At 39.9% G+C, this 16,197-nt stretch overlaps 1 protein-coding gene across 4 annotated transcripts in view; it reads left to right on the top strand.

The window, feature by feature from the left end:
- LOC133543393 (centrosomal protein of 135 kDa-like) overlaps positions 1–15,494 on the top strand; it is a 30,118-nt gene extending 14,624 nt beyond the window's left edge. For all 4 annotated transcript variants that reach the window (XM_061887937.1, XM_061887935.1, XM_061887934.1 and 1 more), the window contains 12 exons: positions 397–474; positions 860–1,011; positions 3,962–4,077; positions 4,168–4,322; positions 4,410–4,465; positions 4,543–4,711; positions 4,788–4,898; positions 4,979–5,164; positions 7,593–7,802; positions 7,936–8,138; positions 8,210–8,314; positions 12,686–15,494. In XM_061887937.1, the coding sequence (XP_061743921.1) occupies positions 397–474; positions 860–1,011; positions 3,962–4,077; positions 4,168–4,322; positions 4,410–4,465; positions 4,543–4,711; positions 4,788–4,898; positions 4,979–5,164; positions 7,593–7,802; positions 7,936–8,138; positions 8,210–8,314; positions 12,686–12,818 (1,674 nt within the window). In that variant the 3' untranslated portion in view covers positions 12,819–15,494. The remainder of the gene's footprint in view (positions 1–396; positions 475–859; positions 1,012–3,961; positions 4,078–4,167; positions 4,323–4,409; positions 4,466–4,542; positions 4,712–4,787; positions 4,899–4,978; positions 5,165–7,592; positions 7,803–7,935; positions 8,139–8,209; positions 8,315–12,685) is intronic.
- The last annotated feature ends 703 nt before the right edge of the window (positions 15,495–16,197 follow it).

Here is a 16,197-nt window from a genome sequence, read left to right as displayed (position 1 = left end):
CACAGTTAACGAATGTAGCGCACATTTGTAGTTGTTTCCCCATATTTCTGCACAACAACTCAGGTATGGTAACACTAGCGAGCAGTAGAGAATACAAAGTGATTTTTGGCCCAGGACGTATTTTGCTTTATTCATTATTGAAATATTTTTTGCCACCTTATGTTGTATGTTTTGTATATGAGATTTCCAGTTCATTTTATCATCTATTAATACTCCCAAAAATCTGGTTTCTTCAACCCTTTCGATATCTATTCCATCTATTTGTATTCGTGTCTGATGCTCCTTTCTACAGTTACCAAATAGCATTAATTTAGTTTTACTGAGATTCAAGTAAACTCTAAAGCAAGTCTGTAAAAAAACAATTGATGTGAAAGACCTAAAACATTTTTTTTTCAGGTTGGACCGGCTTCCGCTCTTCCAGAAGGACGTGCCCTAGAAAAGAGGATTCTTGACTTGCAGGATGTCGTTCACAGTGTAAGCTTGATGATGAATTTGAGGATAAATACATAGATAAACTAGATTTAACTCTATAGTTCTTTAAAAATCAAACTAGATTAAACTCTATAGTTCTTTAAAAATCTGTGATTTTCAAATGAACACTATAGGGCCACCCACACTTCAGCGGTGATTCACAACCACTGTGCCACAGATGGAAAATGATTTATTTGCTCTGAATAATGGATCGTTTTTTCATCTATCTATGCCAGCGACATATAGTATGGAACAATTAAATGCTCTTCTGTTGGATGGCAGGAGGTACATAATTAACTTGAGTATCCACCTGTTGCCATTCATCCATTTTTGTTGTTTAGCTTGTTATGACAAAGCACTGATTCCTTTTATGTATTTTGTGTTGAAGCTCGAGCAAGAGAACCTGGAACTGCGGTCACAGCTTTTTACACTGAAAGACAGTAAGCGGGATGTTGAGCAGCAGTTGGATGTTCAGTCTGCTGCCTTGCGTCAGAATGTGGAGGAGTCGGCCCATCAGAGGAAAACCGCTTCCAATCTCAGGTGTGTTCTAAAGTGGTCAAATACTGTTATGTCCTTAAATACTAGGCAGGATTTTTTTTTAATTGAACTTTTGAGTGTCAGGTATTATTGGTGCAGGGTATCTAAAAAAATTGAATTTAAAGACGCCCTAATATGCAAAACCAAATTTTTTTACCAATTGGTACCTGTTTTTGTGTATTTAGTCCCAAATATTTTAAATCCAACCATTGAGGCATTGCAGACATATTCATAAAACAATCTTGCTTTTCTTCATACTTCGTTCAAATGAGCTGTTTGGAATTTGCTCTAATTGTAAAAAAATTGTCTCAACTGTGACATCAATGGATTATCCATATATGGTACTAATTTACCCAAAGTGCTCTGTGCGAGTCTACCATTGTAGTCCGACGATGCAGTCAATAAACTCCTTTTTTTTTCTCTATCATTATTTTGTGGGGCAGACTGGCTCTGTAGAAATGTAGAATGAAAATCATAATATGACCCTTTTAAGGCTTTAAAATATCATAAAATGTCAAAAATACGATTTAGACATTACTTTTATTTTATTTTAAAACTAATATATTAACTTCTCGCTTCTAAACATTCCGGTTTTTGATGAGGCTATTCCATCCATCCATTTTCTACCGCTTGTCCCTCTTGGGGTCACGGGGGGTGCGGGAGCCTATCTCAGCTTCATTCAGGCGGTAGGGGGGGATACACCCTGGACAAGTCGCCACTTTATCGCAGGAACCAACACAGATAGACAACATTCACACTCACATTCACACACTAGGGCCAATTTAGTGTTGCCAATCAACCTATTCCAGGGAATATTGTCTTGATTTTGGCATCACACTGGTGCAGGAGTTAGTGCGTGTGCCTCACAATACGAAGGTCCTGGGTTCAATCCTGGGATCAGAATCTTTCTATGTGGAGTTTGCATGTTCTCCCCGTGACTGCATGGGTTCCCTTCGGGGACTCCGGCTTCCTCCCATCTCCAAAGACATACACCTGAGGATAGGTTGATTGGCAACACTAAATTGGCCCTAGTGTGTTAATGTTGTCTGTCTATCTGTGTTGGCCCTGCGAGGAGGTGACGACTTGTCCAGGGTGTACCCCTTCTTCTAACAGACATTTCCATGTTTCATCTAGGAAATATGTTAGGAGCTGATCACAGTGATCGAAGTCAAGTTATTAATGATCAATGATCAGGATCATATACCGGTAATCGCCCAGCCCAACTTTGAACTTTGGAACATTGGGCATGGAGGCATTGGATGTCGAAGAGAAGTGACAAAAATCATATATATGCAAGCAAGTCTAGGTCTTAATTACTCCATGTCTTGTTTCTTTTTTTTTTTATGTATGGATGTGAAATGGTTTTTTTTAAATGTTATTCATCGTGGTCCTAAAAAGTCTTAAAGGGGTATTTTTTTTTTCTGCATTTAAAATGCGTCCTTGTGGTCTACGTAACATGTAATGGTGGTTCTTTGGTCAAAATAATGCATAGATTGGTATTTCTTTGACAGATTGTTTTACAGACCATCTTCAAGATGTTCTATAGGCGGTCTTCTTTACAGTACTTACATCCAGTTTAATATTGTCTTGTTCCTCGCCATCCATGTTGTATTTTTTAGTGCTACCATAGCGCATGACGGATTAAAGTCCTATTGAAACTCATTACTACCGACCGCGCAGTCTGATAGTTTATATATCAATGATGAAATCTTAACATTGCAACACATGCCAATACGGCCGGTTTAGTTTACTTAATTACAATTTTAAATTTCCCTCTGAGTTTCTTGTTGAAAACGTCGCGGAATGATGACGCGTGTTTGTGACGTCTCGGGTTGTAGCGGACATATTAGCCCCGCACCACTTACGGCTAAAAGTCGTCTCTTTTCATCGCATAATAACACAGTCATTTGGACATCTGGGTTGCTGAATATTTTGCAATTTGTTCAATTAATATTGGAGACTGTAAAGAAGAATGCTGTTGGTGGAAAAAGGCAGCTGTGATCTTGGCTCTTCGGCTTCTCTCAAAGACACTGGCGTTCACCGCAGCCATCCGACTTTCAGGTATGACAGTATTATCTCAGTAAAATACTATTAACACCATAAGCAGATAAGACATTTTCCAGAATTATCCTAGTAAATGTGTCTAATTACATCTGAAACGCTCCCACTGCCGCCGCCCGGAGCCGTCGCTTTTTTTTTTGTTTTTGTGCTTCACTCTAACTTTCCTCATCCACTAATCTTTCATCCTCGCTCATATTAATGGGGTAATCGTCGCTTTCTCGGTCCGAATAGCTCTTGCTGCTGGAGGCTATGATTGTAAACAATGTTCAGATGTGAGGAGCCCTACAACCCGTGACGTCACGCGCACATCGTCTGCTACTTCTGGTACAGGCAAGGCTTTTTTATTAGCGACCAAAAGTTGCGAACTTTATCGTCGATGTTCTCTACTAAATCCTTTCAGCAAAAATGTGGCAATATCGCGAAATGATCAAGTATGACACATAGAATGGACCTGCTATCCCCGTTTAAATAAGAAAATCTAATTTCAGTAGGCCAGTTTGAATTATGCACTACTTTGTATTAGAAATGGCGACAGCGGAGGTGCATGTACGAGCAAATCTGCCCCACAACTTTGGTAAATTTCAACCATATATGGATGGTCTACTAATGGCACAGTTAGGAGAAATGTCACAATAGAGCAAATTCCAAACAGCCCTTTTGGAGAAAGTATGACGGAAGGCAAGATTGTTTTATGAATATCTTTGCAATGCCTCCATGGTTTGATTTCAGATTTTCCAGACTTATGCAAATCCTAAGTACACAAAAACAAGTACCAATACGTAACAATAGTTGGTTTTGCAATAAACTCAGTAAAACGAAAGGTAGTTGTTTTAATGCATAAATAGGTTGGTAATGTGTGCATTCCTTCTGCTAAACTTTGGTGTGTCCACAGGCTGCAAATGGAGCAGACACAACAATTACTTTCCGACATCCAACAAACGCTGTCTGTTAAGACTAGTGAGCTGCGGGCTGCTCATGAGGAAATGGAAACACTTGAAGAAACAATCGGTGAATATTTTTTCTGTTACACTATTACGTTACCATAACGACTTGAAACCTCTTTTTGTCTTGACTTTTTTTTCCTGCTTTGTCCACTAGGGGCGCTGACTCATCAGGTGTCTAAGTACAAGCAGGAAGCAGAGCTTCTTCAGAGGTCTTGCTCAGCACTGGACAAGGAGAAAGATGCTCTGCTGGATGAGGTGGATCAGAAGACAGAGAAGCTGGTTGTTCTTCAGGAGGAGCTTGCAAAGAAGGTAGCTTAGATCTTATCTTATTTCATTTCCTTCCTCACTTTGTTGTCGAACAACTTAGTAAAAACCAGGATCATGTTGTTGTGGTAGGAAAGAACCCTTGAAGATGTGAGGCACACAGTCACCGTAACAGACAAATCATTAGCGTGAGTAGTACCCAAAAGGCATCATTGCTCATAAAAGTTCTTCTGGTTTGTGTATTCTGATGCCTTTTATGATCCAGTCAGCTGCAGGGAGCGCTAATCAGCCGTGAGAGGGAGATCGGCAGCCTGAGGAAACAGTTGGATGACGCTCAAGTAGATGTGACGGCACTCCGTGACAGCAAAGAGGCCTTAGTCAGAGAAAAGAAGAGGCTTCAAGATGACCTGTCAACCATGACAAGAGAGAACCAGGTAAGGTTTTTAATTTTTCTCTAGCCTTCTTGCTCAGAAAACACAATAATTAACCAGCAAGTTCTGTTGCGTCCAGGCGGTCCACGTGGAGATGGATGAGGCTTTACACGAGCGGGATGAGTTGAAGATAAAAGTCCACTCTTACATCGTTGCAGTGTCCAGGATTGAAAACATCTTGAAGGCAAAGGTAACAGACAACTGTTGGAGATGGGTTACGAAAGTGGAGGTCATTCTTCTGCCAGCTGACCCCTACACGTTAACCCCCAGGAGCAGGAGAACCTAGAACTGCAGGAGCGCTTCCACACGGCCCACACTGACAAGGAGGAACAGGAGCTGAGGCTGCAGCAGATTGAGGACATCAAGAACTGCATTCGCTTGGAGCTTCTTTCTTCCGAGACAGAACGCAGGCACCTCCGCGAAAGCGTTAGCCACAAGGAGCTGGAGATCCAACAGGTGAGATGTCCTCAAACAAACAGCTGGTAGAGAAGTGATCTTGGATTAAATAGAGGTATGACAAATGTTTCAACTATTGCTGGGACGCCAATTTACATAAAAGAGGAAAATTAATAATACATCGGAATGCATGAAAACATGGAAAAACATTACTCTCTATGACCTTATGGTCATTTATTACCAAGCCGCAACACAGCAGCAACTGAACCAATGTTAATCGATTGCGTTCATCTTCTCTTCTCATTTTGCACACATGGAACAATGTTGCAATAGCCTGAAGGAGTAAATTGCTCAGTCAGCATTATTTTAGGGACAGTGTCGTTAACATTTTAACCAATATTAGTACCAAATCAGTACTTAAGCTGGTATTGTATTTTAATTTATTGTATTTTGCTTGGCTTTTTCTACAGTGCTTGCCTGTCATGGGTAATATTTTTATGTGTATTTTGCAATTTTTTTAGTACGTTTTCTTCCTAAACATTGCATATCTACTGTTGTAGAGCTGCCGGAAATATGAATTTCTCTCAGCGAAGAATTAACTATTTAGCTATCTGTCTGGTACTTAAAAAAATTTAATGATTGATTGACTGATTGAAACTTTTATTAGTAATTGCACAGTACAGTACATATTCCGTACAATTGACCCATAAATGGTAACACCCAAATAAGTTTTTCAACTTGTTTAAGTAGGGGTGCACGTTAATCAATTCATGGTAAAACCTGCAAATTGTTGCTCAAAAAATACCCCAAACACTGCCTGATGGTTTTTATGGAATGTTGTTACTTGGACGGTCAAGTTGAACAGACGAGTTGAAATACTTGAGTGATATAAATTAAATAATAACCAATTCATTCAAAAATAAGATACAATCTACAACAGTTTTCTATAATTACTGCAGAAATAAAGAACATCAACAATGTGCAAAAAACTTTTTGAGTTGTAATGGTTGACGCGCAAAATTCCGGGAATTACTGAATGCAACCTCGCTTGCTGTTATCGTCATTGGTGCATAATGAGTAAGCGCTGTGTTGTTGTTGTTGTTATTGAGTCATCCAAGGCGCATAAGCATGAGGATGATCCTCAGAAGTGCTATACTCTCATTCAAGGCTACTGTGTTCCCTGAAGATATTGCCCAATTGTCGATACTACTGATCTGTTAGCAGCGCAGGGCACCGGAGCTGGTGATGTTCGGCGGATTCTTCCTCCTAGCCGCATAGTCGACATCGATCATCCTCACACTGTCCTGTTAGATGTTGCTATACTGTTAGAGATGTGTTGTTGTTGCTACTGGCTAGGCCAGTGCTGCAGTGCTAACTGTGTTATGAGAGCTGCTTTTGGCTTGTTAAGGTTGGCAATAAAGTTTAAAAAGAGCATCAGACTATGTGCTGCTGTTTGGACGCTAAATTTCTCACAAGAATGTTGCTTACTTAATTTCACCAACGAGCAGTTGTTGCAGGTCGAATAGTGCATTAAAAAAAGTTTGGGAGGTATAGCACATGTTTCACACCGTCAGCTAAGTAGTTCAACATTTTAAAGCGTATGCAGTGGTAGATTAAGCTCCTGGATGCTGACGTCTCATCTTATTCAAAATGCAGCCATTGACTTTTTGTGGAGTTGATGAAAACTACATTATGATGTTGGGTATATGTACAGTTATTAGTGCTTTTATGTTTTTTGAGCTGGTATTAACTAGACCAGTGGTTCTCAAACTTTTTTCAGTGATGTACCCCCTGTGAATATTTTTTTAAATCAAGTACCCCCTAATCAAAGCAAAGCATTTCTGTTGAAAAAAAGAGATAAAGAAGTAAAATACAGCACTATGTCATCAATTTCTGATTTATTAAATTGTATAACAGTGCAAAATATTGCTCATTTGTAGTGGTCTTTCTTGAACTATTTGGGAAACAAGATATAAAAATAACTAAAAACTTGTTGAAAAATAAACAACTGATTCAATTATAAATAAAGATTTCTACACATAGAAGTAATCATCAACTTAAAGTGCCCTCTTTGGGGATTGTAATAGAGATCCATCTGGATTCATAAACATAATTCTAAACATTTCTTCACAAAAAAAGAAATCTTTTAACATCAATATTTATAGAACATGTCCACAAAAAATCTATCTGTCAACACTGATTATTGCATTGTTGCATTTCTTTTCACACTTTATGAACTTACATTCATATTTTGTTGAAGTATTATTCAATAAATATATTTATAAAAATATTTTTGATATTTTTAGAATATTTAAAAAAAAATCTCACGTACCCCTTGGCATACCTTCAAGTACCCCCAGGGGTACACGTACCCCCATTTGAGAACCACTGAACTAGACCCCTGGTGGTGAATTGATTTTGTGGACCATGCACCCGTCAACTAGGAGGCTGTAATCAGGGCATTTGTCTTCCCTCGCTGTTTGTTCAGCATGTAAAAGCCCTGCAGGCGTACGAGGCACAGGTTTCCACACTCGCTCGAGCAATGTCCCGCCTTGAGGAGGAGCTGCGCAAAACTCGGGAGGAGAAAGCGGGTCTCGTCGCTGACCTGGCCTCGGTCAGGGAGCTGTGTGCCAAACTGGACTCGGGCAAGGACCTTACCGCACGCCAGATCGTGTCCAAGAGCATGGAACTGGAGAGGGTGAGACCTACACTCATTTGCCATTTTATTTGTGGTTTAAAAACATTCAGTAGTAAACCCTCTATGGTGCATAAAATAGTAAACCGTAAACAATTAATTGTAGTTTTTTTTCGGTGACGTGCTTGTCCTGCAGGTGGAAGGAGAACTGGAAGATGTTCAGTCGGAGGCGGAGTTGCTGAAGAAGCAGCTGGCGAGCGAGAGGCAGACCGTCCGCACCCTGAATTCGCTGCTCTCCACCACTCGCCAAAAGGAGTTGCAAACCAGCCTGACGGCCAGCGAGAAAGAGTCTGAGCGGAAAGTCCTGCGCGACCGGCTCACTCTGGCCGACAAAAAGAAGTACGACTCCATCGATTTCAACTGTGACACCAACTCCTTCAAATTTACTCGGGTGACTTATTGAATTGCAGCGCCGAGCACGCTAAGGAGGTGTCCAACCTGCAAGGGAAAGTCTCTCAACTTCAGACGGAGATGGACGTCCTCAACAGACAGCTGATCTCAGAGCGCTATGAGCGGTGAGTTTATTTGCTTCAATTCACAGTGGAACCTAATTCCAAAGGTGATTTCAAACCTTAAGACTTCAGTTCGATGAGTCTCTTTTTCCAGCGAGGACCGCGTACAGAAAACCAATCCAATGTAGGTCAATTAATGCTAAGCTGTTTGAACAAAACATTCAATCAATCAATCAATGTTTACTTATATAGCCCTAAATAACTAGTGTCTCAAAGGGCTGCACAGACCACCACGACATCCTCGGTAGGCCCACATAAGGGCAAGGAAAACTCACACCCAGTGGGACATCGGTGACAATAATGACCCAGTGGGACGTCGGTGACAATGATGACTATGAGAACCTTAGAGAGGAGGAAAGCAATGGATGTCGAGCGGGTCTAACATGATACTGTGAAAGTTCAATCCACAGTGGATCCAACACAGTCGCGAGAGTCCAGTCCAAAGCGGATCCAACACAGCAGCGAGAGTCCCGTTCACAGCGGAGCCAGCAGGAAACCATCCCAAGCGGAGGCGGACCAGCAGCGCAGAGATGTCCCCAGCCGATACACAGGCGAGCAGTACATGGCCACCGGATCGGACCGGACCGGACCCCCTCCACAAGGGAGAGTGGGACATAGAAGAAAAAGAAAAGAAACGGCAGATCAACTGGTCTAAAAAGGGAGTCTATTTAAAGGCTAGAGTATACAAATGAGTTTGAAGGTGAGACTTAAATGCTTCTACTGAGGTGGCATCGCGAACTGTTACCGGGAGGGTATTCCAGAGTACTGGAGCCCGAACGGAAAACACTCTATAGCCCGCAGACTTTTTTTGGGCTTTGGGAATCACTAATAAGCCGGAGTCCTTTGAACGCAGATTTCTTGCCGGGACATATGGTACAATACAATCGGCAAGATAGGCTGGAGCTAGACCGTGTAGTATTTTATACGTAAGTAGTAAAACCTTAAAGTCACATCTTAAGTGCACAGGAAGCCAGTGCAGGTGAGCCAGTACAGGCGTAATGTGATCAAACTTTCTTGTTCTTGTCAAAAGTCTAGCAGCCGCATTTTGTACCAACTGTAATCTTTTAATGCTAGACATGGGGAGACCCGAAAATAATACGTTACAGTAGTCGAGGCGAGACGTAACAAACGCATGGATAATGATCTCAGCGTCTTTAGTGGACAGAATGGAGCGAATTTTAGCGATGTTACGGAGATGAAAGAAGGCCGTTTTAGTAACGCTTTTAATGTGTGCCTCAAAGGAGAGAGTTGGGTCGAAGATAATACCCAGATTCTTTACCGTGTCGCCTTGTTTAATTGTTTGGTTGTCAAATGTTAGAGTTCAGATCTTTGCTTTGTGTTGCAAAAAAAAAAGTGTACTTTCTAATAATATTTTTCTAGGCAGCCAGTTAATCGCTGCTAACAGCCCCTTTTAAAAATGCAAAATTCCTAAAACATTGTTTTTATTGTTGGAAAGTTTTTATGATGGTTAGTTTTTTTTTTCCCTATTCAATTCACCAATTTATTTTGAACACAGCTTACCATCTACACAATTCAAACAGTCACACATCTTTAATGCAATAAATTCATCTGCAAACCCCCCCCCTCAAAACAATAGTAATATAAAACAAAAATGAAAAAGAAACATTGTGTGGTTTTAGTCCATAAAGGAGCAGCAAGAAGCAAAAACTTATGCCGGCTCACTTAGTTAATTTCCTTTTAGTCATCAATACAATACATAATCACTTTAAACTTGACATATATTAATAAATATTATCCTTAATTTCATTCACAAATTCTCACAATAAGAAACCCACTCATCATTTCATCAAAAATAGTTACCCCTGCTTTTTTTGGAATTATGCCTGTCATTCCCATATGTTTGTCTTTTTTTATGCACTCTAACTAGTAAATAAATGTGAGCAAAAGTCCGCTTAAAATGGAGCCTGCGTGGGGTCGCTCTATTCGGTATACAAAGCACTTAAAAAAACAACTCCATCAACATTTTATATACCGGTACATGCCGTAAGTATACAGTATATGTAATGTAGTAACACGCACATTCTTAAAACTATATAGTATTTGCGTATTAGGCTCATTTTTATCATACGGCGGCACATCACTACATTCGGTATTTCAATCAACATCACTGATTAGTACTGATTACTACTCACTGCAGACCTCAAGAGAGCCACAGAGCTCCACTTTTTCCACATTTTGTTACGTCACAGCCTTATTCCAAAATAGAATCAAATCATTTTGTCTTTAAGATTGTACACACAATACCCCACACAGTGAACTTTTTTTTTTTATTAAGTTTTTTCAATTTATTAAAACTGAAAAAAACTTAAGAAATCACCTGTACACAAATATTCACGGCCTTTGCCTTGAAGCTCAACAGTGAGATCAGGTGCATCCTGTTTGAACTGCTCATCCCTAAGAAGTTCCAACATCTTAATTGGAGTCCACTTGTGGTAAATTCAGCTGATTGGGCATGATTCCTTTACAAAAAAAGTGCAGTTGCCCTGTCCCCTGTAAAATCGTTCACAATCATTATTACAATAATTGTGTATCGTTCACAATCATTTTGAAAGACATGACGATGGATTGTAAATATTAAATAAATGCGATTAAAAGTCTGCTTACAATGGAGCGTCGTTTTGTGTTGTTCTGGCTAATTCCTGGTCCTAAATGGCTGTCACACTCTATACCAACCTTTCGGAATACCTACTCAGCCTTCTTCTGTCCAGGTGGGATGCATGATTTATGATTCAGAATAAACTTACAGGGAGCAAGGACATGAGAAACAGCAGACCACTCAAAGAAGTAAACATATTAGGGACACACGCTAGTGATCACAGCACCGCTATAAATAGTTTGTGTCAGCGCTTATAATAACAATATCACTAATACTTGGTTAATATTCCTGTCATGGAACGCAAATGGAGTATCCTTGCCGCTTTTTGAATGGTTATTTATTGGACTTTATGGGCGAAAAAGAGGAGCTCCGATTAGTTCCGCTGTTAAGTGTACTTTTAGTAAAATATATTTAATATATTTTTTTTTAATCCATCAGTCGTCATGTCTTTCATGATTGTGAACGATAGGCAACATTCCACAAAAAAAGTGCAGTTCCCCTTTTAAGATATTTTATGTTTCCTTCTCTTGTTTTACCTTCAAAAATATTTTTCATAATTATTTTTAAAGGCCTACTAGAATGTGATTTTCTTATTTAAACGGGGATAGCATGCTTGATCATTTTGCGATATTGCCATATTTTTGCTGAAAGGATTTAGTAGAGAACATCGACGATAAAGTTCGCAACTTTTGGTGCTGATAAAAAAGCCTTGCCTGTACCGGAAGTAACAGACAATATGCGCGTGACGTCACGGGTTGTGGAGCTCCTCACATTTGAACATTGTTTATAATCATGGCCACCAGCAGCGAGAGCGATTCAGACCGAGAAAGCGACGATTTCCCCATTAATTTCAGCAAGGATGAAAGATTTGTGGATGAGAAAAGCGAGAGTGAAGGACTAGAAGAAAAAAAAAGGGGACTAGAGGGCAGTAGGAGCGATTCAGATAGGAAAGATGCTGTGAGAGGCGCCGTGTTAGCCACTCGGCCTGGCCCAACCGCAACAAGGTATAGAGCCATACCGCTTTGAACCCGATGCTGACGGTGACGGTCAGGAGGACGCTGCTGATATTGATGCTGGAGTAGCACTCGACATAAATCGCCTTCAGAATACATAATGGTAAAATGTTATTTATTTTTCGAAATGATCGCTGCATAATACACTGTACTTTGTGTGTGTGGTCCAATCCAACCGTGTTCGCTTGACATCTCTGTTCCATAGTAAAGCTTGACTGTCATCTTTCGGGAATGTCAACAATGAAACACCGGCTGTGTTTTTGTTGCTAAAGCCGGAAATACACCGCTTCCCACCTACAGCTTTCTTCTTTGATGTCTCCATTGTTCATTGAACAAATTGCAAAAGATTAACCAACACAGATTTCCAGAATACCGTGGAATTTAGCGATGAAAACAGACGACTTAATAGCTGGGCACAATGCTGGCACAAAATGTCCTCTACAATCCGTGACGTCACGCGCAGGCGTCACACTACCAAGACGTTTTCAGCGCAAAATTTAAAATTGCACTTTAGTAAACTAAAAAGGCCGTATTGACATGTGTTGCAATGTTAATATTTCATCATTGATATATAAACTATCAGACTGAGTGGTGAGTAGTAGTGGGTTTCAGTAGGCCTTTAAACAAAATGATGTTATTGCTTTGTTTGATTGATTGTCTAATTGATTCCACTGAAACTGAATGAGGCGAATACAGTGAAACTTGCGCACAGTAACAATTTGGTGTTTTTGTCTTGGTTACCAGAACCAGGGCCATTCAGGAGATGCGCCGACAAGGCGTGTCTTTCTCTCCCTTGCAGAGCCCGTCGTCTCACAATGTCTCCACCAGTTCCCAGCACACGCTCCTGAACAGCTCCAGTGACAAGTCTGCCAATTAGATGGGATCATGTTGATGTACATTGCTTTATGTTTTCTGTTCATGTCGAATCGCACCATGAACCGTGCCATGTTGGAGCTTGTATTTATTGAGCTATTAGAACAATGCTGTATATTATAGTTTACATCTTAGACTCATTTTGGGTTGTTTCATTACAACATTGATGATTTTATTTATATGGAAGTATATTTTTCTTTTATTGAATAAATATCAGCCTGTTTGTCACATAATTATCAGCCAAAGTAGTGAAGTGAATTATATTTACATAGCGCTTTTTCTCTAGTTACTCAAAGTGCTTTACATAGTGAAACCCAATATTTAAGTAACATTTAAACCAGTGTGGGTGCCACTGGTGGGTAAAGTGTCTTGCCCACAGACACTACGGCAGTGACAAGGATGGCGGAAGCGACGAGGATGGCGGAAGCGGGGATCGAACCGGACCCCTCTAGTTGCTGGCACGGCCACTCTACCTACCGAGCTATGCAGCCCCAAGTAGTGAGTACAGTAGTTAAGGTTGTATTTTTGACTCGTATGTGTGAATAATGCACTACCGACATCCAATCCATCTATTTTGTACCGCTTGTCCCTGTTGGGGTTCAGCTTCATTCTGGCGGAAGGCGGGGTACACCCCGGACAAGTCGCCACCTCATCGCAGGGCCAACACAGACAGAAAACTTTCACACTCACACACTAGGGCCAATTTAGTGTTGCCAATCAACCTATCCCCAAGCATAAGTCCGAAAGAGATGCGATATGGTGGTTTTTAGAGGGCACTGCAGCTAGTCCTAGATAGTCCCACTCCTTAATGCTTCAGTCACACGCAGGATTCTCACAGGAATGAGGTAAAAATATGACTTTATCTACTGTACATGTTCACATTTAGACTTAGACTTCCTTTTTTTTGTCTTTCAAATTTGAACTTAAAAGTACAGATAAGAACGAAATTTTGTTGAATTAGCTCATGGTAGTGTAGGATAAAAAAGCAATAAGGTGCAGATATAAATAAATAGATTACTGTACAGATAAATATATTGCACTTTTGCATATGCATCCACGTTTATGTATCTATGATATATTGTCTTTATATTCTAGCCAGTTAATCCATTTTTAGGGGGAAATGGGATTATTTTAATGCAATCAAGAGTCTTACGGCCTGAGGGAAGAAGCTGTTACAGAACCTAGAGGTTCTGCTACGGAGGCTGCGGAACCTTTTTCTAGAGTCCAGCGGTGAAAACGGTCCTTGATGGGGGTGGGAGGAGTTTCTGCAGACTTGACACCTGTGAAAAGTTGACCTAATCGTTTGTGCCGTTACTGGTGTTAGGTTATTCTAAAATTCATTTTCTGACTTGCAACATCCAGTGAAAATCACCCCAAAACTGTCATTTGTTTGTGCTGCGAAAATGTCGACTATATTTTTGTGTTACTTATGTTTTATTCATAACCCGCCCTGCCACCTTGTCAACATCTCCCAAAACTTGTCTTCATCGTTTGTGCTGCAATTTATATACCGTATTTCCTTGAATTGCCGCCGGGGCGCTAATTAATTTAAAACCTCTTCTCACTCCTGCGCTTACCAAAGGCATGCGGTAAAAGTAAACATGCGCTAATTATTTTAAAACCTCTTCTCACTCCGGCACTTACCAAAGGCATGCAGTAAAAATTTTAGTGTGATGTAAGCTTGGACCTTAAATCCTACTGAATAGCTCTTAATCTTCCCTTTATGCGATTTAAAATTACCGGTATTGAAATCAGCCTCCTCCATTTTGAAAATGATGACAGGGGAAGTGTCACTCGTGACGTGACGAGTTTGACCAGGCGGTAATACTGAGCATGCGCTAATTATTTTGCGAATCGAGTTTGACCCGGCAGTAATTCAAGGCAGTCGCATACTATATGCCATGCGGCAATTCAAGGAAATACGGTATACATTTTTTTGTAGTTTTTAACGTTTTATTATTTAGAAACTCACACGCATCTTGTCCCTTTCGTTTGTGCTGCAAATTATTTGTCTAGCTACCAAGGTTTTCGTGTTATCCATAACCAGCCCCTAAACCTTTTCAAAATCTCACCAACCTGGTCCCGTTTGTCTGTGCTGCCAAATGTTGTCCATTAGTTTTGTTATCGTGTTATTTATAACCAGCCCCTGAACTATGTGGAAATCTCCCAAAAAGTGTCCTCTTCGTTTGTTCTCTATTATAGTTATTTACATTTAAATGGGGTCGGTTAAGAATCATACAACGTTAAAACTTTCAATAGACCCCAAAAATTTGCTGCCCAAACAAATGGGACACCTCGGTTGATCTTGACAAGGTGTGTAAATTAATAGATCTCGATTGGTTCTATTCGTTGTGTGAATGCTCCAAAGCATTTACACATATGCTTTTCTACATCAAACTTAATCTATTTATTCAACCAATTACTTTTCTACTCCAGATTTTGGCGCGTTCTCCCTTCCACATTTTTCACCCGATTCAAACCGTTCCAACTTCAAACTGTTGAGCCTATTTTGGAATCACGGACTTTACCTTGATGAATTCCAAAAACAATGTTTTTTGAACAGAAAAAAATCCTGGTTTTTCCAAAATTCCGTAATACCATTTCTCAATACAACATTTCTCGACCGATTTGAAAAAATTCAACACCAACCATTTCAACACATTCAGACCATTCAAGTTTTTTAATTAAAAAAAAAAAAATTCCCGAATTTTCAAAATTTTTATTTAAACATTCTCATAAGTTCCACAATTCCCACATTTTTCATCCGATTCAAACTGTTCCAACTTCAAAATATTCAGCCTGTTCCGGAATTGAGTGCTCTACTTCAATAATTATAAAAAAATTTCCAGGATTTTCAGTTCAACTTCACACACAATTCCTTCAGGAATTGCCTCATCTTTGTGCTAGATGTACATAAGAGTTGCCAAAACCCAGACTTTAAAATAAGGGACATCTCCCAGAAAATTTTTGGCGTCCCCTATCTCAGTCTGGGACTGAAAAAATGCTTAAAAAATGCCAAAATGCTTAGAAAAACGACCTTTACACCTTCACCAGACCACCGTTGCACTTACTGTAAGTCCTATTCATACCATAATCACAAGAAAATTGTATTATTCAACCATATATTTATTTTTTCAAAATGTGCAAAACCGGTGGGAAAAAAAACAATTGGGATGGGTGCTGGATCAAAAAAGGAACACTTACAAGAAAGAAAGAAAGCAGTGTGAAAAAGAACGCTTGCTGGAAATGTTATACGTAAATAAAATAAATCCTCATCAATGTAAAATGTGCAAAATAGAAAATTCGCAGTTTCTTCAAAAACATTTGCCATTAAACAGCTGGCACAAAAGGACCAAACAGAAAGGTTGATAATATGTTAACAA

This window comes from Nerophis ophidion, linkage group LG26 (assembly GCF_033978795.1).
Source record: "Nerophis ophidion isolate RoL-2023_Sa linkage group LG26, RoL_Noph_v1.0, whole genome shotgun sequence".
Lineage (NCBI taxonomy): Eukaryota > Metazoa > Chordata > Actinopteri > Syngnathiformes > Syngnathidae > Nerophis > Nerophis ophidion.
The sequence above is the reverse complement of the archived record's forward strand: the minus strand, read 5'-3'. Positions and strand labels throughout refer to the sequence as shown.